Genomic DNA, 20,283 nt, shown 5'->3' with positions numbered 1-20,283 from the left:
GGGTCTGGTTGACTGTACACCCATAGTCCTGGCACCGTCATATGCCCACGGGCAATGTGTGGGACTCAGAAGATGGACGGGTGGATCCAGATGGGGGAATTCTTGAGCAATGGTCGGACCACTCCAAGTGGGCAGTGTGTGCTTTCCTGGGCCCCTGTAAAACCACCGTACCATCCCCAAATTGGGGCATGGCTGGTCCCCACTCACCGTGCCGCTCAGCAGCTCCCCCCTCATACACAGCCGAGACGACCACCTTCCCGATCGGGGAGTCCACACCGCCTTCTAGGGCCAGATCTAAGGATCCCTCCTGGGTGGAGAAAAACAGGCCTTCAAGAGCCAAGCAGATAGCAGCCTGTGCACCCCTGGGTACCCAGGATCCTCTTGACAGGGCTACAAAGAGGGCCAGAGAAGTCATGGGGCCAATGACAACGCCATCAGGGAGGAACGGGGGCATGGACACTGAGTGGGGCCTGGGTGTGTGGTCCCACCACAGGAGGCGATGTCCCTGAGGGAGAAAAGGGTAGGGATCTAAGGAGTCACCCAAGAGTCATCTCCAGAGTAGGAGAAGCAGGGCACCAAGATGGGAGGGGGCTGGGGCAGAGAAGGGTGGTGGCCTGCCTGACCTCCATGTGCCCACGTACCTTCTTAATGCGCAGGAGCCGGACATCCTTCCCTATGATCTGCTCTGGGGTGAACTAGAGGGAACAGATAGTGGGGAACTTTGAGTCTGCTTGGAGGATGAGGGTGGGGGTCCCACAGAGTACATGGACAAGGGGATCCTTTCCAGCCCCACACCCATCGGTCTTCACCTGGGGGTCCCAGGCCTCATGGGGGCCACATGGACACACAAAGAGGTGACCACAGAAACCCCAGATCCATTCTTCCTGAGAATATTGTGAGGGCTGGGCAAAGACATGCCCTATAAGCACCCAGAAAATCACAAAGCACCCGATACATAGTCAGTGCTCAGCAAGTGTAACAGCTCTTATAACCCCACTGTGCCCCAACACACACGCCAGTCCTATGGGTCACACTAGAATGCTGTTTGCAATGAGCCTTCACAGAAAAGAGCAGATGGGGCTCCCTGGGTCTCCTCACATGCCCCACCTCATCCCTGGGACCCCCAGGGCCCAGAATGCATCACAATGGAGCACGCTGTAACCCCCCCCCGCCACAGTCCTGGGATGACTCTCCAGGGGAGGAGAGTTATCTCTCACCATGGAGTAGGGGTCAAAGCCTTCCTCATATTTCCGGAAATCCTGGAAGCAAAGGGAGGGTGTTAGGGCCACAGGGCAGAGTTTTCTGAGGGTCACTGCAGGAAGCAAGCTTAGGGCAGAGGAAGAAGACTCGAATGGGTCAGATGTAGGGGAGAGAGTGGGGGGCCAGATGTGGCCCGGATGCGGAGGAGGCTGGAAGCCCCAGTAGCCAGAGCACCTCTTCCCCGGGGAGAAGCAGGAAGCTCTGGAAGCATTTGGAGGAGCCCAGCCCCGGACCCTGCATTGTTGCAGCGGGGTGGGCGTCCGTGGCTGGCAGGGGCGCCTGCTGATGTCCAGGTGGTCTGACCGGCCTGTGTTGGCCTTGCTTAAGCTGTCATCTGCCCACAGCCTCAGGTCCTTTAGGTCCTCCCTGAGTTCTTCCAAGTGCTCATGCGAGGCCAGGTTCAGGCACTGAGGGTGAAGGCCCGCCTTTCTTCACCCGGTGCTCTGACCCCAAAGAAGGACAACAATGCTCAAGAGGTAGCTCTCCATGGGGAATCCAGCCACAAGATGACTGGGGCACAGGGCGGTGGACCGTGCAAAGGGATGTCAGGCTCCAAGAGGAAGAGGGGTGTCTGTGCCTGCCCAGTGCCCAGCACTGTTCTTAATGTAATGCTTATCTAGAATGTAAGAGGCCTCCCAGACCCTTAGCCAGGAGAGGATGAAGGAGGAGACTTATCTCAGGGAACCTGGCTTGGTGAGGGCTGTGGAAACAGTGTCCCCAGGATGTAGAAACAAGGTGGTAAGAAGGAAGGTGGGGGCAGAGTCAGCACACACTGCCTTCCTAGGAATCCCCCACAGAGAGCAGGAGCTGGGGGTCCACAGACTCGGGCGCCAGGCACGCCAAGTCCTAGGCAGCAAAGCCTCAGTTAGTCCCCATGGGCAGGCAGGAGCAGAGGAGAGGCCCTATAGTAGGGGCCCAGGTAGGCCCTGCTGGACTGAGGGGAGCCATCCCCAGCACACAGTTCCCTGGGCCACACCAAGTGTCCTCTGAGGCCTGTGGTCAGCCTCAGGGGGAGGCCACTGCCTTCTCTATGCCCAGCATGCCGCAACCACACTATGGGCACAAGATGAGGACCAAACATCCGCAGGTGGCTCCCTGGGCACCAGTCTGCCCTCCCTCCTCATCCAGGCTTTGTTGCCCAGGCTCAGCCCCACAGACCCTGGGAGTTTGGAGGCTGTCCCCACTCGAAGGCCACAGCCACTCCCAGGTCAGTCTCTGGGCATCAGGGCAGCAGACAGAGGAAGGGATGCAGCAAATCCATGGGCAGGAGAGGTCAAGAGGCAGGATATGGAGTCAATGCCCTTTCCCTGAGGGCCCTGACTACTTCTGGCTATTTCTTCTAGAAAGCTGGACAGTGCTGGCTATGGGCTTCCCCTTCTCCCTCCCTGTGAGAATCAGCTCTCAGAATGGGCATGATGGCAAGGGTTTGTGTCTTGTGTGAATTTAGATCATAGACTTATAAGCCACTACAGCTGGTCAGCCCTTGAAGAGGGAGCCCAACCCTTCAACAGATGGAGAAACTGAGGCCCAGAAAGGTGACATTCATGCCCAAGGTCACCCAGCCAGTGGGTAGTGGAGCAAGGGTTTGACTTCCAGTCTGGGTCCTTGGGCTCCTCCCTTCCAGCCACTCTCCCTTTGAGGGCTGTCTGTGCCCTAAACAGCAAGGGCTGAAATGTCTATCTCATGATCAGATAATGCGCTTTGCCAGGTGGGATGGTGGAGCACATAGGAGCCCGACTGTGGAGCCTGACCTCTTGGATGCAAATCCAGGGCCTGACAGGAGCTGTGCCATCATGGGCACATTTCCTAACGTCTTGGCTTCAGTTTCTCATCTACTTACCTCCTAGGGTTGCTACAAAGATTAAATGAGTTTATATACATAAAGTATTTAGAAATAGTGCTTGGCACAGTGACAGTCTCCCGTCACTCCTCAGTCCTGGGCTGGGAGCAGCCTCCTTTGCAAACTCCCATGTGTCTCTGTGAAGCTGATACTTCCCTGTCGCTCCACCTATAGTCACATCAGCCTGGAGTCTGGTGGTGGGTTAGTGGTGAGATTGGCTGCAGTATCTTTCTCTATCTGGGGATCTCTTCCACCATTGGTGAGACCGCCAACCCAGTGTCTGGCTTTGGGAACAGAAGTCCCCAGGAGGTGGGAAAGTAAGTGGCTGCTTGCCTGACAGAACTCACAGGCCAGGAAGGACATCCACATCCTTGTGCCCAGGAGCACCCCGGGCAGGTGGAGGACCTGGACTACCACTTCCTCCCTGACTGGTTCAGTGCCAGGCAAAGCTGTGAGCTGCCTCGAGGGGACAAGACAGGGGAAGAGGCAGGGAGACACCTTCTCTCCTAGGGCTGAAGGGAGGGGCCCATCTTGGCCTCTGCGACCCTCTGCAGCTTCCCTCTGCCCTGCTCCTCTTTGAACAAACAGTAGCAAAAGAGCAGAGCCCTCAGGGATCCTGCTGCTTTCTCAGCTGGGGCATGGGGTCTAATAAAGCCAGGGTCCCCTCCTGATAGAGGACCCTTCCCCACTCCTGGCTGCAGGCAACAGGGACACGGCTCTGGCCTGAGGCTCTGGCGGAGGGCCCTTGGGGCCGCCTCAGAGCCGGCTGGTACTCCCGGAGAGAGAAGTCGGAGCGGGAGGGACAGGGGTGGCAGGGAGGGCTACAGACCACGACGGGTATCGCTTTACTTGTCTGAATGCTGTCTGATAAACCACCATCCTCTTCAACATCTCCTGTGGCTGCCAGAAGAAAAAAAAAAGTTCCACGCTGGACATTACCAATAGGCCTCGTGTGCCCTCTGGTGCCAAACCCCGGGCCTGCCAGCCTGGGGCTGCCCTGCCAACATCCCGCTCCGAGTAGACACAGCCTGATGTATGTCAGGGGCCGGCCAGACGCCCCCAGGTACAGCTGCTACCTGCTTCTAGTCAAGCAGACACCACCCTTTGTCATGGGACAGAGAACACTCCCCGGGGGCACCAACACGGGTTATCACAGGGGCATGAACTTTGCTCTTTGGGGAGCTGACAGGACAGCAAAAGCTCAAAATAAGTATCTGAGCTGTCCTGCTCTGACATTTGGATAGGGTTTCCTTGAAAGGGGAAGAACAATTCTGGCATGACTCTTTTCCCACCATGGGTGCGAGGCCGGTCAGTGCCTGGCACCCCCCGGGACATGGGGCTCCACATGAGTCCCTCAGCCGTAGGCGACTGGGGGTGGGAAGACCCTACTGCTCCCCCAGGACCACGCCTCACACTCCCAGTCCAGGGAGCAGTGAGTGTCGAGATGGACAGAGTGAGTGGCTCCGCTTTGGATGGTCCCCCATCTGAGGATGTTCTGCGTCGTGCCTCGTCAGGCCTTAGAGGCCGAGGCCAGGGCCAGTGGAATCACTGGAGGTTTGGCAAGATAGCAATGTGGGAAAGAGCTTGAGCTCTGGAGTCTGAGACACTCTGGAGTAAGTGGTAAGATCTGGCTCTGCCTGGGGCAACCGACGTACCCCCTCTAAGCCTCAGTATCCTGACACACGGTGGGCTCACAGTAAGTCTGAGCTGTTACCATTCTTACTTCTAGAGGGAGCTCCAGCCTGTTTGGTACCCACATGGATTCATCTCTTGGTCAAGGAGAAGTCAAGAGCTGGCTCTTAATGTGCGGTTGTGGCCCACCTCACTCTCCCTCCAGGGGCAGGAGAAGCCAGAGGAGACAGCCCTTGTCTGCTCCTCTGGAGATGCCCTGGAGGGGACCCGAGGGGCTTACCAGGACCTCAGATTTCACAGCTGGCCTGTAGATGAAGTTGGACTCCTGGGGGACCATGACGGGCTTGGAGATAGTGGACACGCCAGGGCCTCGTGGAGGCTGTGGGCTTGGGCAAAATGTCTACAAGGGTTAGTGTACAAGAAACCCCCATGAGGGCATGACGGGAGTGGCCCAGGCCAACCGCCACGCTTTGACACACATGCAAATCCTCACCATGCACATGCTGAGCCCCCCTGGTTCATTCACCCTGTTGAAGGTGCCAGGGGTGTGATCTTCAGCAGAGAGATAAGAAGTCCATTGGCCACAGTGTGTCCTGAGACCACAGAAACTAATGGGTGGCTCTAAGAAATCAGGGACTTGAGCCAGAGCCTAGTTCCAGGGGCGCCAGCAGCCTCTGTCACTCAAGAGGATACACTTTCCAGGCTCTCTCTCTGTGGCCATGGGTGCCATCTAGCCTCCTCTCTCCCTAAAGGCTATCTCTTTTGGCTGCGCTTCCATTCCCCAGACTGCACACAAAGCATCTGCTGTCCCTGGTGGGTGGGCATGGAGGCTCTGGCCACGGGAGGTGGGGACCAGTCAGAGCAGAATCCAGGAGAGCTGGCACAATCTGTCTGCTCTGCTCTAACGCACTCCATCCCCGTGGGCGAGACAAATCGAATCAGATCACAACCTTACCCAGACTCTTCATGGGTCCCCACTGACTGCTGAGCTCCTTGGCTTGACGCGCAAGCTCCTTCATGAGTTCCTTCCTGAGTTCCTCCTTGTCATCTTTATGTTCCCTGTACCTTTCATGCCCTTCCTCCCATCCACCACGTACCACTGTCATCCTTCAAGCCTCAGCTCATCAACCCTTCACTCTGCAGAGGTTCCTTCAACCTCCCATTAGAATGAATCCTCCCCATAGCACCTGCCCTGGGCCATTTTATAGCTGAATCGTGTCTGCTCAGCTGCTCATCCTTCAGACAGCAAAGTCCGGGAAAGCACGGGTGTGCCAATTTCCTCACTGTCCCCTGCAGCATGGCTCCAAGCTCCCCTTCTCCTCACACAAAGATACAAGGCTAGTGCTCAATCAATGCTTATTGAATCAAATTTGTCAAGGAAAAGCTGCTGCCCATCTTGATAAGGGGGACTCACAAGAAGGATATGACCCTCTGTGCCAGCCTAACTCAGCCCCCTGTAAACCTGCTCCTGGCTGAGCTCTAGGACAAGACATCCTCTGGAACGGACAGACATCTCTGTCAGAGCTGCAAGGTCCAACAGAGGTCTAGAAGGAGTCCCCCTGAGAGTCCTCTGCCAGAAGCTGCCTCCTTGTTGGTGCCTAGCACTTTCTTTACTTCCACCTTCCCCCAAGCTCTCCTGAATGCTCTGAAATGCTTATTCTGCTCTTCATGCTGGGCCTCAAATCCATGCATGGAAGGTTAATAAAAATCAGATGAGGTACTACTGACTGCCCTCTCTCAAAGCTCTCACCCTTAGCTGACGTGAGCTGCTTTTAACTCTGACTCAAGCCTGGCCCCACAGCTACTGCAGCAGAGGAATATTTTGTTTGTCCCTCCACGGGATCAAAGCTCCATATCTTCCTTGGGGATTGCCTCTTCCGAAATAGTCTTGGGATTAAGAACAACTAATAAGAAATATGTTTTTTTGAGAAAGGTCACTGTTCAGCCTCCTGACATTCAAGGTGGGGCGGGGGAGGGAAACCTAGTCTTTTTATAGGAAATTTGGAGATTTCTAGGTACTCTTTGTCTTCATTTTTTCAGTAGCTGGAAGCTGGCCAGAAAGTTCTAGGTATTATACTTCAAGCCAATGGAATTGGCTAACTCCATAGAAAATGGCATTGTAATGTCTTAACACTACACCAAACAGTGTTGTCACTTCATTTACAGATCCTAACACTGCTCCGCCACTTCTCCCCTCCTTTCCCCCTGGTTAACCTGGGATTCATTTCCCATATTCCCGGTTTTCTGAGCTTATATCGAAAAGTGACTGGCTGTGACCTAGAGCTCTGGTTATTCAGTAACGCAGCCTTGCAAGTACCATAGGGAATGTTACCAGCCCGTACTAGCCAAGAGGAGCAAAGAGAAACCAACAGACATGGATATACAGTTGCTCATCACAAGTATCACAGGCAATTCACCATACAGGATAGTACTTCAAAATCAGTAGAAACCACGCACATGCAGGGTGACCTCAACATGCGGGTTGGGAGCTCATGCCTGGAAAATGGGTTGGAGTGATGTTTCTTCCAGTCTCCGCTGGTGAGAGCAGCGGAGGGTGGGGGGAAACAACAGCAGCCCTGCCCACACTTTCTGCTTTGCAGCACAGCATGCGGAACAGGAGCAATACCTTTGGGGTGGGTGGGAAACTCCGTTCAGGAACAGGGGAGTTAGTGGGCTTCCCACTGTGGTTTGCCTCCCAGTCCTCTGTTGGATCTCCTGTGTCCCCAGCACGGAAGGGGTGGTTGCCCAGTGCCTCTTCCAGTGCCGAGGGTAGCGGGCGGGTAGGAGTCAGGTCTTGGGTGGGAATAGATGGTGGGGGAGGGATGGGAATGGGGGGTGGAGTGCGTTGCACCCAGGGTGAAGATGGGGCACACACATGGCCTGACGACGGAAGGACAGGGGGTGCAGGGACCTTGAGGGATGGGTTGGAGGGTGGAGGGTGGGGCATCACGGGTAAGGCGGAGGGAGTCTTGGGGGGATAGTAGAACATGTCCAAGGGGATGTCATCCAGGTCAGTGGTGTGGAGGTGCAGCCCGCCTGCGAAGCGTCTCAGGGGTGGGACCAGGGGAGACACAGAAGGTGGGGGAGGCGGGGGCCCCGTGGTCATCTGGGGGGTTGCAAGGAAGTTCTGTAATTGTCTGACTAGGGCTCCACTTCACAATACACTGAGTATAATGCTTTTCTGTTTCTTTTGCTGCTGGAGACCCACCACCCACAAACCAGAATCATGGGGGTATCGCTTCTCTGTCACCTGGGTGCTCAGGTGAGCCCACACCAAGTGGCTAGGAGGGAGTGCCCAAATGCAGGATGGTGCTAAGGTATGCCACATGTGGGTGAAGAGTGAGGTGACCGTACAGGTTATCATCTAAACTGGAACAGACTTGAGAGTGAGAGGGGCACTCTGAGCAATGACTCCAGGACAACATGCCTAACGGAGACCATCTCAGATGAGCTTGGACATAGTGGTCACTCTGGAGATAAGCCCAGAAATACAGGTCTGTCTCCCTCCTCAAGAGAGCCAGGCAGAGTGGGCTGGTAGGGGCGGCCCCGGACACGGAGGCTGGCGGGTGGCCATCTTGCCTCCCGCTGTCCCCAGAGTGGGTCGTTCTGAAGGCAGCAGGAGGGCCTCTGGGGAAAGAAGGGCTCTGTTACCTCTGACATCTCATTATCAGCAGAGGAAATCTGCTCAAGGCGCGTCTGACAGAGCCTTTCCACCCAATACTGAATCTTTTCCGATTCCTCAAGATCTTCCCGCTCTGTCTCGGACACCTAGGACCCAAGGACAGTGCAAAAAGGTGAGGACAAAGAGCACACTGCGTCCCATGGGGGTGGCACACTCAGATCAGCAGCAGAGAAACACTTCTTTAGAAAGTACTGTGGGGTGGGTCCACTCTCCAGGAAAAGACCCTGGCTTATTCCACCTGGCCCCAGAAGAGGCGGAAATTAAGAGGGAGAGGGTGCTGGGGAATCAGGTGGACTAACAGCACCTGTAGGCCAAATCAGAGGAGGGGCTCGTGCATGGTGTGGAACTAGTCGGGATTAAGCTCCCAGGGTCCGCACGAACACTGAGGCTCTTGTGATTTTCCAGTGGTCCTTTTTTAAGGCTCCTAGCATATTCCAAAAGTTTAACTTTGCTCTTTTTTCCCCCCTCTAGGCTGCCTTGTCCTCAGAAATACAAGTTGGATTTTATTTTTAATTTTGTAGCTTATTCGTTCCTAATGCCAGACCTAATGCACTTCACATTTTCCAGGATTACTCTGGTTTTGTAATCTAATCTGCTTGGCATTCTGATTCATGGAAGCATTAAAGAGAAGCAGAACGAATAACATCTCCAATAGTTAGGGAGTTAAGGTCACCCAACTCACCTAGGAAATAGGAATTACTCATGCTGGATGATTGCTTTTGTCATGTCTTGAAGGGGACAACCTTAGATACATTTCCAGGTTGAAGAGGTCCAGCCTCGGATACATCCTATGTTTTGTTTTGTTTTTTTAATTTTATTTATTTTTTGGGAGAAAGAGAGAGCGTGAGTGAGCACGCACGAACAGTGGGGAGGGGCAGAGGGTGAAGCAGACTCCCCACTGAGCAGGAGCCCAACACGGGGCTCCATCCCAGGACCCTGGGATCATGATCTGAGCTGAAGGCAGACGCTTAATCGACTGAGCCACCCAGGAGCCCCTGGATGCATTCTATGTTGATGGAAGCAGCCTCACCCTCATTGGGGAATAGCTTCAGACACCACATCTGCACAAAGGGGTTTTAGCCTCACACCCATACTCTCAGAGCCAAGGCAGGTTAGGGAAGTCTGGTCTTGGACTCATGACCTGGGTAGAGGGGCCAAACAGACTCGGACCTGATGATAAATGGATGGAAGGCTAACTTCAGTTCTACAATCCAGGCAGAGGGGTTAGCCTTAGGGTCTTACTCTACTTAGGGAGGGAGACCTCATAGCCACCCCTAGGCTGGCCAGGCCTAGCCTTGGACTCATACTCTGGTGGGGCTGGGATGGAGGAGACAGACTCAAACCTCTAGTCAGGTGGGTGAAGGGTTAACCTAAGTGTGACAATCTGGGCAGAGAGGCTAGCCTCAGACCCATACCCGAGCAAGGAGTCTAGTGTCTGTTCCAAACATACACCTAAGCCAGAGGCTAGTCTCCTTGATCCTGGGCAGATGGGATGATCCCACGTTCTAGACTGAGCGGAAGGGCAGGGCCCACTCCATCCCTGGACTCCACTTGGGGAAAACAACTCCAGCTGGTTCCCCGGGAGCTTGGTGGGGAATAACCAAGCTGTGCCCTGGGACGCTCACCTGGCCTCTGAGTAGGACACATACCTCCTGGGCCAGCCGGTTGATCTTCAGTTGTTTTTCCTTTTCCAGCATTTCCTCTTTCTCTTTGTAAAGCTTTTGCTCAAACTCTAGTTCCTTCTTATTCTTTCTCAACTCCTGCAGGCTGTCGTACTTGGCTTTCTTCTTATCCTTTCCTTTCTGAGCAGATGTGGCAGTGTTTACATGACAAGGGTTACGAGGTCGTGTTGACGCTGACACAGCACAGCAAACAGGGCATTCAGTCCACAGACTGCACCAGAAAACAACCCTGTGCTGAGCCCCTCCCCCAACTCTGCCCCTCTGCACTGGGCACTGGACCTCAGGTGTAGGGCAGGCAAACTGCTGCTACCCACTGTGGAGTGGGAAACACATGCCCTGTGCCAGCCAGAAGAACCGGCTTACTCATTCCCTAGCCAGCTGTGTGACCTTGGCTAAGTTCTTTGACCTCTCTGGGCTTGATTCACCTCATCTCCAAAACAGAAGAAATACCTGCTCCACAGGCTTGCCATCAGAGCCAATAAAATAACATCTACAAAACAACTTTATAAACATGAAAGCATGGTATAAATAAAATACACTGAATTAGGTTCTAGTATCTAGGCACATGCCTTCTCCATTATCTGGAAAGAAAGGTATCTCGTGTTTAGGCAACAGAGATATATCCTGGGAGATTCTACAGAAAATGTGGGCGAGGTGGTGAGCCTCATTTGCAGAGATCCTAAGCTGCAGGAGGTGGGAGCCAGCCTCAGACCTGGGAGCCCAGAGCGAGGAACATCAGATTTTGCTCTGATGCTTAAGCTGCAGACTATTTAATCCTGTGGAGGCCCTCTGAACTAAGCATTAGCCAGAAACTACAGGACTAGGAGATGAGGGTGGGGAAAGAGGATGGCCTCACTGCTTTAAACTGACTGTCAAGGTTCAAGAGGATTTGGGATAGGAGATGCCAAGCAAACAGACTCCTTATCTTTCCTGGTGGAATTGGACCCATAAAACCTACTTTCCTGGTTGCTCCTCCCATGGGGTTGCAAGGAAGCCAAGGAATAAGGAAGGAAGAAAACTAATGTTTATGGACTGCTTATGTGCTAAGGGATTTATGTTGACTATCTCATATGTAGGTATTATCCTCACTCTCTTGATGAAGGAGCCAGGGCTCAGAGAGGTGAAAACCCTTGCCCAGTGTCAAACATCTAGTCAGTGGTGGTGCCAGGATCTGGACCTGAGTCTTCCAGGTCCTACAAGTTTTCCCCTGTGCCCGGGTGAGCTGGCAGCACCTGGGGTGATGGCAGGAGGGAGCATCAGCCCCATCACACACAGCACAAAGGACAGAATTAGCACTCAGGAGAGGGGACAGCAGAGAGAGTCAGCATTCTGGGGTATTTCTGTGGGGAGGAAATCTGTTCACAGAGCTCACTCCCACCCCAACAAGGGGTCTTCTCTCAGAATTCTTGAATCATCATCCCAGCATCTAAGGGCAGGAATGAAGAACTGAGTTTCTCAGCACCGGACATAAAACTTTGTCCACAGCTGGAAAGACTTGGGAGTGTAGTTCTGGACCTATGACTGAGTTATCCTGCCTCCCCTCCTAAAGACAACCCCTACTTCCATGCACAGATAATGTGCTTTGGAGATGGTCCCCTATCTTGGGGATAGAGGCCCACCCCCCCAGAGCAGTCTTATGAACTACTTGAGAAAATGATTCTCACTTCTTCAGAGTCCTGCTTGGTTCCTTGCCTACCATGTTCATTGTACTCTTGGCTGTGTTGATAGATGAACCCTGCCATCATATTATAGATCAGACAACAATTCCCCCAAGTGGAGCCAAGAACATTCTGCCTAATGGTAGCTTGCTAGAATAAGGACATGACTTCTCACAGGTACCACCATGATAGGAATGGCCATTCTGTTGGTTAAAAAAAAAAAAAAAAAACAACAAGCCTCCCCCCGCAAAAAAAAAAACAAAAACCCAAAACTATCACTGCTAAGATTTCAGAGCCAGGGCTCCTGGATGGGGCAGGCAGATGTGACAGTTTCTGTCCCATTTCCAAAAAAGTAGCACCTCTTTACTGATGCAGGAGGTTAAATTATCCCATAGCATTGTCTACGGACCTCATACTGGTGCCCAATATATAGGTTACTCAGTTGCATGTGAATCCATCTCCCCTGTGGGACAGTGGGCTCCTGCAAGTAGGGCTGGTTTGCATGTTTTACTCAAGCATCTCTAGTGAAAGGCTTAGTCAGAACCATGCACCCTTCAGGCTCTGATGCAGACTTGGTGGGGCCACAGGCCCGGGGACCATGAGCCCCAGAGGGACCTACTACTGGGTTAGGAATAAGACATTGGATCTTTATCTTTGCAAATAAGGGCAATTTTGTGCATTGCCGATCATGGCCATAGACAGCCACGTGAATTACCTGGGGACTTCGTGTTCTAGCTGCTGGGATGCAAGGCGTGTCACAGGCTCTGGAGAAAGTGACAGTGGAATTTCAGAGCCAGCACGAGGGATGTGATTCTGTTTTCCTTTTAGCTGTCACTTAAATTCACGGTGAATAGTCCTTTTGGTCTGGGCCGAAAGGAAAGACAGCTGGGGTGGATTATGCTCTTGCTTCTACCTGGAAGCAATCTTTCTCTCTTTTGGAAATGAAATGAAAACAAAAATACTAGCTATTCGGTTATACTGAACTAATGAATAGAGGAGAACGGGTCTCCTTTACCCACAGCAATTTCCAAGCGGCATGGTTTCCTGTGGGAGGTCCGTGTGTGGAGGAGACACTTGTTCTCTTAAATCTGGCTGGTTATTAGCACCTGGAGAAGATTTTACCCATCCATCTCCTTTAAATTATTTTTCCCAGTAAAATCTTGTGTGTGTGCATGTGTATGTGTGCGTGCCGTCCTCTCTAGGTGAGTTCTAATAGAGAGTGCATAGAGGAGAATTAGAAATCTAACCCGATGACACATCCTAAGCCACAGAGTCAGGCTGTAGGATGAAAAAGACAGTCTTCTGAGACTGAGTCCTTTCTGAGACCATGGCAGTGTGGAAAGGAATCCCCCGTGGTGCTCTGTCCTAAGTTGATCCAATGTCATATAAATCATGATTTGTGTTCCTAGGTAAAGATGTCAACCTCTGTCAGGAATAATATTGCCGTCTATTATTTTACAACAGTATCGAGTTGGAGGAAGGGGGTAGCTGTTTCCGGAACATCAGGTATTCCCATTTTACAGGCAAGGAGAAGCTACATATCATCAAGGTCACCCAGCTGCCACTGCTGTGGTTTCCTGGGGAACCGACATCCCTTGAGAAAGACCCAGTCGAGTGGTAACACCTAAATGAGTTCACCCAGATTTATGCTGTTGCCTGATTTCCAAATGCCAAGTCCTTTCAAATATCCAATGTACAGATATTAACAGTGGCGTTTTCATAATCAAATGCCAAAGTGATTTCGAAAGAAAAAGGACGAGAGTCTCAGGGGCCTGCAGATGCAGTAATAAGATTTAGAGAGAAAATTCAAGGCCCCAGAGACCAGAAAAATGCATTATCCTAGCACATGTAGATATTTCCAGGACGGAGTTGGGACTGGTGTGGCTCTTCATCTCAACTCGAGGCGGCAAATCCCTGCCTGGCAGCCAATCTCTGTCTGGCACGGCTGGTCTTGTAACCTGTGCCGTGTATACCCAGCCTGCTATGCCACTGTCTGCCCGTGGCTTCTGGTCTTGGCCTCTGGTTCTAGTTGACAGAGGAACAAAGTAGAAGCTTCCTGCCATGGCCCTGCCCCTGCCCTGTGCCTCCTGGGGCTGATGCTGATCCAGGCGATGCCAGATGGTACCCGGGCGGGTGTCGCCCGCTGAATCCTTTCCCCCTGACAATGCTTCTGTGACAGAGCCCGGACCTTTGACGTCAGCCTGACAGGGAGGCGCGGACAGGGTCAGCCCTCCAAGTGAACGGGTCGGGTCACACGGGTTAGAGTTCACAGGAAAAGAAATAAGGCTCGGAAAGGCCAAAACCCACAGCAAACTTAGTGGCACATGGCACAGCACTCAGCCTCGCATCCTACCTTGCGGATGGTTGGGAATTTGCCATCGTAACGATAAAACCACCCAAAGGCTATAAGAACACAGAGAACAAGGAGATGAGCTGCAGTTCCGCTCGGCCAGGGCGTCCACAGGCGGCAGCCCAGAGTCGGGACCGCAAGGAGCACGTCGGTCTGAGAGACGGACAACAGCACTGGCGGACCTGACAGGAGGACCGCACCCTCGGTCTGACTCTCCACTCACCTGGCCTCACCTGGGTTACAGAGCAGGCCCCAGGCTTGCCTGAGAAGGGCTCTGCCAACCTGCTTCTCCCCGGGACACTGGCTTCAGAAGTCAGTGCCAGAAAACCAGAGACAGCCCTCATGGGAGGATGAGCTTTTCTGCTGCAGTCTGTGAACCCAGAGCCCTGCTCAGAGAGAACAGGGCTGCTCCTGACTGATGGCTAGTCCCTCCAGCCAAGAAACAGCTCGAGACAAAAGCAAGCCTGGGGCTCTGCCTAGAACTGCTGTCACGCAGAACAACACTGCCTTGTCTCGTGGTGCAGCCCATGTGCTCCCCTGTCGATGTTGAGAGAGAAGGCAATGACCGGGGTCGGCTCTGGGAAACGCAGCTCAGGCTGCAGTGGGCAGAACCGCCACAGAAAAGCCAGATCACCAGGGCACCAGCCCCTTGCTTTCCCCAGGCCACAGCATGACACGGAAACACCTCGAACCTCAAGCTCCCTGGGCCAGCAGTGATCCCTTAAATAATCACCCACCCTGACCAGCCTGAGTTCTAGAACAGGATCTTGAAAGCCTTCTGCGGGATCAAGCACTACCCACTTACTTACTGGATCTCGGGGATATCTAGGGAGTCCTGAGGGAGAGGCCAGAGCAGCAAAGGAAGGACCTGGGCTCGGGCAGTACTTAAATATTTGAACACCAGTTCAGTTGTTTCGGTGTGCATCAGCGGACGTGTCAGCCCGGTCACCAGGCCCGTCCTCAGGTTTTGCGTGCAGTTCTTGGGTTAAGCTGGGCTTGCAGGAGCTTTGCACCCTCCAGCGGTCCCCACCACGTGCTGGCCCCTTAGAGCTGGGTGTCTTGCAAGGCTAGCAGGAGGCGGCGGGCAGGGCAAGCGGAGCAGCAAGGCTAGGGAACAAAGCGGGGGCTGCAAACCTGCTTTCCCTGCTCCTCCGTGCCTCCATCCGGATCGTCTGCTGGCTCAAGCTCAGGCTCCACTCCCTGATCAGCTACCCAGGAAAAGAGGAGGAAGCTGGTGAACCAAGAGGGACTCGGGAGACCAAGATGCCAGAGGTGCTTCCCAGGAGCCTAATGACCTATGGCCAGCTTCCTCTACGGGAACGGTGAGGTCAGGGGCAGGAAAGGGGTTCAGACGCCCAGGCCAGACTGCTTTGCTCTGTGATGGTGCGTGCAGTGCTCTCAACCTTGGTAGCTTTAGTTTTCTTATCTGTAAAATGGGGTAACAACAGGGGCCTCTGATCTGACAGTCAAGTGAGAAACCTTTTGCAGGGCATTCCACTTGACACTTGGGAAGTGAGGGACAGGGGATGGGAACATCTGAATATTATACATGTTTTGGTGCCAAGGGCTTACAATGGAAGAACAGGTCCTCCTGGCTGCTTCTTACCGCCTTGGGAACTCTGGGTTCCTGGGGGAATGTCAGAGCTATGTGGGCAAGGTTGGGGATCCAGAGGAGGTGAGGAGATTCCAAAGAGTAAAGGGGAGACATGTGGTAAGGAAGACATGAATTTTGACATCACGTGGAGACTAGCAAATCATCCATTCCAGTGGCTTCCAACCTGGACTTTGGCCTCCCTAGGATTGTGGAAGGGAGTGTAGGAGTCTGCTGTGAGCTGCTTATTAATATTTCAAGTATTAATTAGAAGAACTTGCCCATCCATCTATGAAAAGGCTGTAAGTTAAGTTCCTTTGCTTTTGGCTCAGTTTATGTTTACTCAACAGTGGAACACTGATGCTTTCTTGCAAGCAAGAATGACTACTTAATAAAAGGAAAACAAATGACTAATTAATGGTGTGATAGGAAAAACCTCAACTTCTAAACCATGGGGTCCATTGGGGGTGGAGGCTAATAGATGGGGTCCTTGATGGGGAGAAAAACCTAGAAATATCTTATTTAAAACCTCTTCATCTCCCAAGGCTCCTTCCAGCTCTAGGATCCTTCGAAAACCCCCTCTCTCACTGCTGGGGCTAAAGAAAGCTCTTCTGGGGGCCTCTTGACAATCTGTCCTGGCTCAGCAGAATGTTGGGGTTCTACTGGGTCGTCCATGGGGAGGCGGCTGTTCCCCTGGGACAGGTGGTGGCGAGAGGAGCAGCAAGTCCCACCCACATCATTAGGATGAGGGGCTCCCTTTTCCAGGCAAGAGATGCCCCACATTCTTTCTCGTCTGTTCAAAAATGTGTGGTCCACCCCTCACAGGCACAACCCCCTGAGGCAGGTAAACCCTATTGGCTACCTGGGCCCCCGAGCTGAAGAGTGGCCAGGGAGGAGGTGGTGGTGACCTGGTCCCTGCTGGCCCAGCACAACAGGGACTGTTCCAGCCTCCCAGGGATGGGGAGAGAGGCAAGAACCGAGCTGGCTCGGAGGCCTTCCTGCATTTCCTGACTTACATCCAAACGAGATGAAGTCGCCGGTGCATGTGGAGATGGATGGAACTGCCCCAGCTCAGGCAGGCAGGCTTGGGGCATCAATCCCATTGCTTCATGCACTCCCTTAGAAAACATTTATATCCTCAAGCAAAGGGAAAGTTCTTACTCCTTTTATTCAAGAAGATTGATTTGGTTTAAGAGCACTAAATAAATAGCTAGCTAGAGAAAGGGTTTTTATTTTTTATAGTTCCTGAGAGGGTGTGTTTGCTCTGAAGCCAAGACCCAATTTCTAGAAAGGTACTAAATGGACTGGGATTACTTTCACGAGAAGCAATTAAAATCGATTTCTCTCCTTCTGAAGCTCCTGTTTCACTCATAAGAGCAAATTAGCTCCCTGTCTAAAACACAGATTATTCACCAGGAATTTAGCTCTGGGCACATCCTCAGCTAATACCAAATGTTGTGGTGGGGGGGGGCGGGGGAGGCTGATGAGAGCTTGCTTTGTCCTTCAGAGAAGACCCAGAGATGACATCCTGCCCCACTGCCAGGAAGGAATGTACTAGCAGATGTCTGCCCTGCATCCAGGGAGGGGTGAAATGGAACCATCCAGATGCCCTGCCCAACCTCTTCGTTGACCCAAGTGGCCTGTGTTGGCAAGATGATGTCCCTCTAGGGCTCGGGTATGCTCCAAAGTTGGGGCCAGAGTTGTCCAGACCCCATCACAATATCCCGAATGGCTGTGACAGAGCAGAGATGGAGATTCGGTTCTTAGGTGTAGATTCACCCCATCTCTAGAGGTTCCCAGGTCAGCTGAGCACTCTAAGCTGCAGTAGAACTGGCCCTCTGTCACGTAAAGTGAGAGTAAAGCTCAATCCGGAATCCTGGACTCGTGGTTGCTACGGCCCCCAAGCTACTTTGCTTGGCTTCCCACTACCAGCCCACTGGCTCAAGCACAGAGCTTGAGTCCCCACTTTGCCCTGGTGGTGTGAGCTGCCCCGTGAAGAGACATCCGGGCAGTTGGGGTTGACAGGGGAGCAGGTGGTGGAGGCCCGCCCTGAAATTGGAGATGAGATAACCCGGGACAGGTGAAGAAAGGAGGTGCGAAGGGCGGAGGGAGCTGAGGCCCCAGGATGGCCGCATGGTGGGCCCAGGAGGGGTCTCAGTCCTCTCCCGGACTCCGTCCTTGAAGGGCTGTGACCCTAGCACACACACAGGGATGCAGGTGGCAGGGGTGCCTCAGGTAAGCTCTCCCCACAGTTACCCATCAGCCTTGGACCACCAGAGTCCTCGCCAACATGAGCGCTTCCCCTCTTTCTGGCGGCCGTTGCACCCAGCTCTGACTCAGAACTGGGGGGCGATGTGGACACCACACCCAGCAAACCGAGATGATGATCCCAGGAGCCGCTCGCTTTTGCCACAGCTCTCCACTCCCTGGTCAGAGCCCAAGGGCATGCGGAGAGGTCCACCTGCCTGAGTCTGTGTCGTGGGGGAGAGCCTGGCCCCAGGGACAAGGGGGCAGACAGATCCCGCCCACCCCAGGACCCTGGCACAAGGCTGCCTCTCCATGAAGAAAATGCAGCCCCCAGGGAGCCATGGGCTCTTCACCTGGGGAGGCGGTGGTGAGTGGAGGAAGATCGGCATCTCTGTCCGGAGACTCCCCAAGCCCCCAGCCCCAGGAAGCCCCCTCCCCCGGCACACGATACGTACACTTAGGCTTGTGAAGGGGTACTGGGTGCACTTCGGCGGTGATGGTTTTAGGTGAGAGCAGCTGTTTTTTTGAGCCCCAGTCTTCTTCCCACTGCTTCTTAAACTTCTCCTCCTCTTCTAGAATCCTGAAATAAGGTCCTCACGCCTGTGATCGGGGTCAGGACTTCCGTAGGCCCACCATCTGCCTATTGGGAAGCCCTACGCAGCCTGGGGAGAGGCCACGCGGCTCTCGCTGCGGTGAAGAAGACACAGACCCTGGTACTTGTAGTCTACAGTGAGTGGCAATGCCAGCCTGGGGATGACAAGACCGTTCTCCAGTTACCCCAACGCGGCGGGCTCTCCTAGGCCTACAGAATGGCCACAAATAAAGGAGGACCCAGCAGGGTACAAGAGCGCCAGGCAAAGTGGGCCTGGAGGTGGCCTCTGGCCCACCACAAACCTGACACAGACAGGGGTGTGCAGACATGTGGACCTGGACACTCACTGTTCCATCTCCTTCCGGTATCTTTCATTCTCCTCTGCTGCCTTCTGGGCAACTTCCCTTTTCCTTCTGAAACACAAATTCAGATTGGCATGTTGGAGTCCGTGTGAGAGAAGTTAACTCTTCTTGTAGCTAATTCCTGATTTGAAAAAGGTTTAAAATCTTTCTTCCAGGCAACCTTCCGAGGATGCCTGGACCAGATTTGGATGCCGGGGAAGCAGGTCCAACAAAATCCGGGCCCTGGGCTCTGGTGTGGTTTCGTCTGGCACCGATGAGCAGAGATTCTGTGCTGCCAGGATGGGAGGCAGATCAACGCACGCCACACTCTGTATGTCCACCTCCAAATACTTAGATAAAGTGACTGAGGACAGGCAGGGCCTGGCTGGAGGGAGGTCCTTTGGGAGGAGGGCCCCAGAGCCCATGTAGTCAGGGCTGCTGGTCAGGACCGGGCCAATGGGCAGAGGTACCACCAGGGCTGGTTCTCCAGGCTAATTCTGTGATGGGGAAGAGGCAGAGATCCTATCCACCTTCCTTTCCAAATTCTTTTTACATTCCTAGGATGTATCTGGCTTTGGACTTTGACGGTAGTTTTTTTTTTTTCTTCTGTGTGTGAATTGCTCACTACATTTATTTTCTCGGTCCATCATCTCAACCAAGCCTGGGAAGAGGGGGCCTTATTATCTCGGACAGGTGTGAATCCCAGCTTGGCCATATGTGCCTTGGTTCACAAGTGGCTTAACCTCTCTGAGTTAAGACCTCTCAGTCTCCTCACCTGTAAAATGGGTTAATACCATCTAGCCTCCTGAACTATTGTGGAGATTAAGTAAAACATAAACAAGGCCCTGACACAATGCCAGCCACATGACCGATACTCAACGAACGTTAGCTATTGCTAGTAGCATCCTCATTTTCCATACTCCTGGGTTTTGGAAGTCAGGGGCTCTCCTCAGCTACAAGGGAAGAGCTTGGCGGTCTGGAGGCAAGGGGTGGATGCACCGACCACCACTGAACCGATGTGATCTGAGGACAGGCCACGGGCGGGGAGGGCAGGATGAAGCCGGCCCAGGACACCCCGGGGGGAGGGGAAGGGGCTCTGGGGAGGCCCGGCTGGCCACACGCCACTCACTGTCGCTCCATCTCCTGCTGCTCCTGGAGGATCTTGTCGGACTCCATTGCCAGCCGCTTCTGCATGAGAAGCTCCTGCCGCTGGAGCTCCCGCTGCCGTGCCTCCTCCAGCCGCTCCCGGTCTGTCAGGAACAGCTCCCGGCCCTCAGGGAGCGAAAAGAGGCCCCTTGCTCAGCCTCCCAGGGAACGTGGGCATCCACTACCACAGCCCTGGGGACCGAGATGCAGGCTGTCTTCTTATCACCACAGCCCCACAGTCAGGCACTGTGGCTCCTGTGGT

At 53.6% G+C, this 20,283-nt stretch overlaps 1 protein-coding gene across 1 annotated transcript in view; it reads right to left on the bottom strand.

Annotated features, from left to right (window-relative positions):
• USH1C (USH1 protein network component harmonin) overlaps positions 1 to 20,283 on the bottom strand; it is a 45,997-nt gene that overhangs the window by 7,177 nt on the left and 18,537 nt on the right. The window contains exons 12-23 of the mRNA XM_088017493.1: positions 20,005 to 20,147; positions 18,882 to 18,947; positions 18,398 to 18,522; positions 14,108 to 14,157; positions 10,064 to 10,216; positions 8,384 to 8,500; positions 7,359 to 7,838; positions 5,013 to 5,132; positions 3,950 to 4,000; positions 1,218 to 1,259; positions 642 to 695; positions 208 to 307 (exon numbers count right to left, since the gene is read on the bottom strand). Of these exons, the coding sequence (XP_087873619.1) occupies positions 208 to 307; positions 642 to 695; positions 1,218 to 1,259; positions 3,950 to 4,000; positions 5,013 to 5,132; positions 7,359 to 7,838; positions 8,384 to 8,500; positions 10,064 to 10,216; positions 14,108 to 14,157; positions 18,398 to 18,522; positions 18,882 to 18,947; positions 20,005 to 20,147 (1,501 nt within the window). The remainder of the gene's footprint in view (positions 1 to 207; positions 308 to 641; positions 696 to 1,217; positions 1,260 to 3,949; positions 4,001 to 5,012; positions 5,133 to 7,358; positions 7,839 to 8,383; positions 8,501 to 10,063; positions 10,217 to 14,107; positions 14,158 to 18,397; positions 18,523 to 18,881; positions 18,948 to 20,004; positions 20,148 to 20,283) is intronic.

This window comes from Eumetopias jubatus, unplaced genomic scaffold (genome assembly GCF_037043125.1).
Source record: "Eumetopias jubatus isolate StellerSeaLion01/CBP00866 unplaced genomic scaffold, mEumJub1_p1.0 scaffold_13, whole genome shotgun sequence".
Classification (NCBI taxonomy): Eukaryota; Metazoa; Chordata; class Mammalia; order Carnivora; family Otariidae; genus Eumetopias; species Eumetopias jubatus.
This window is presented reverse-complemented; position numbering and strand designations above follow the sequence as displayed.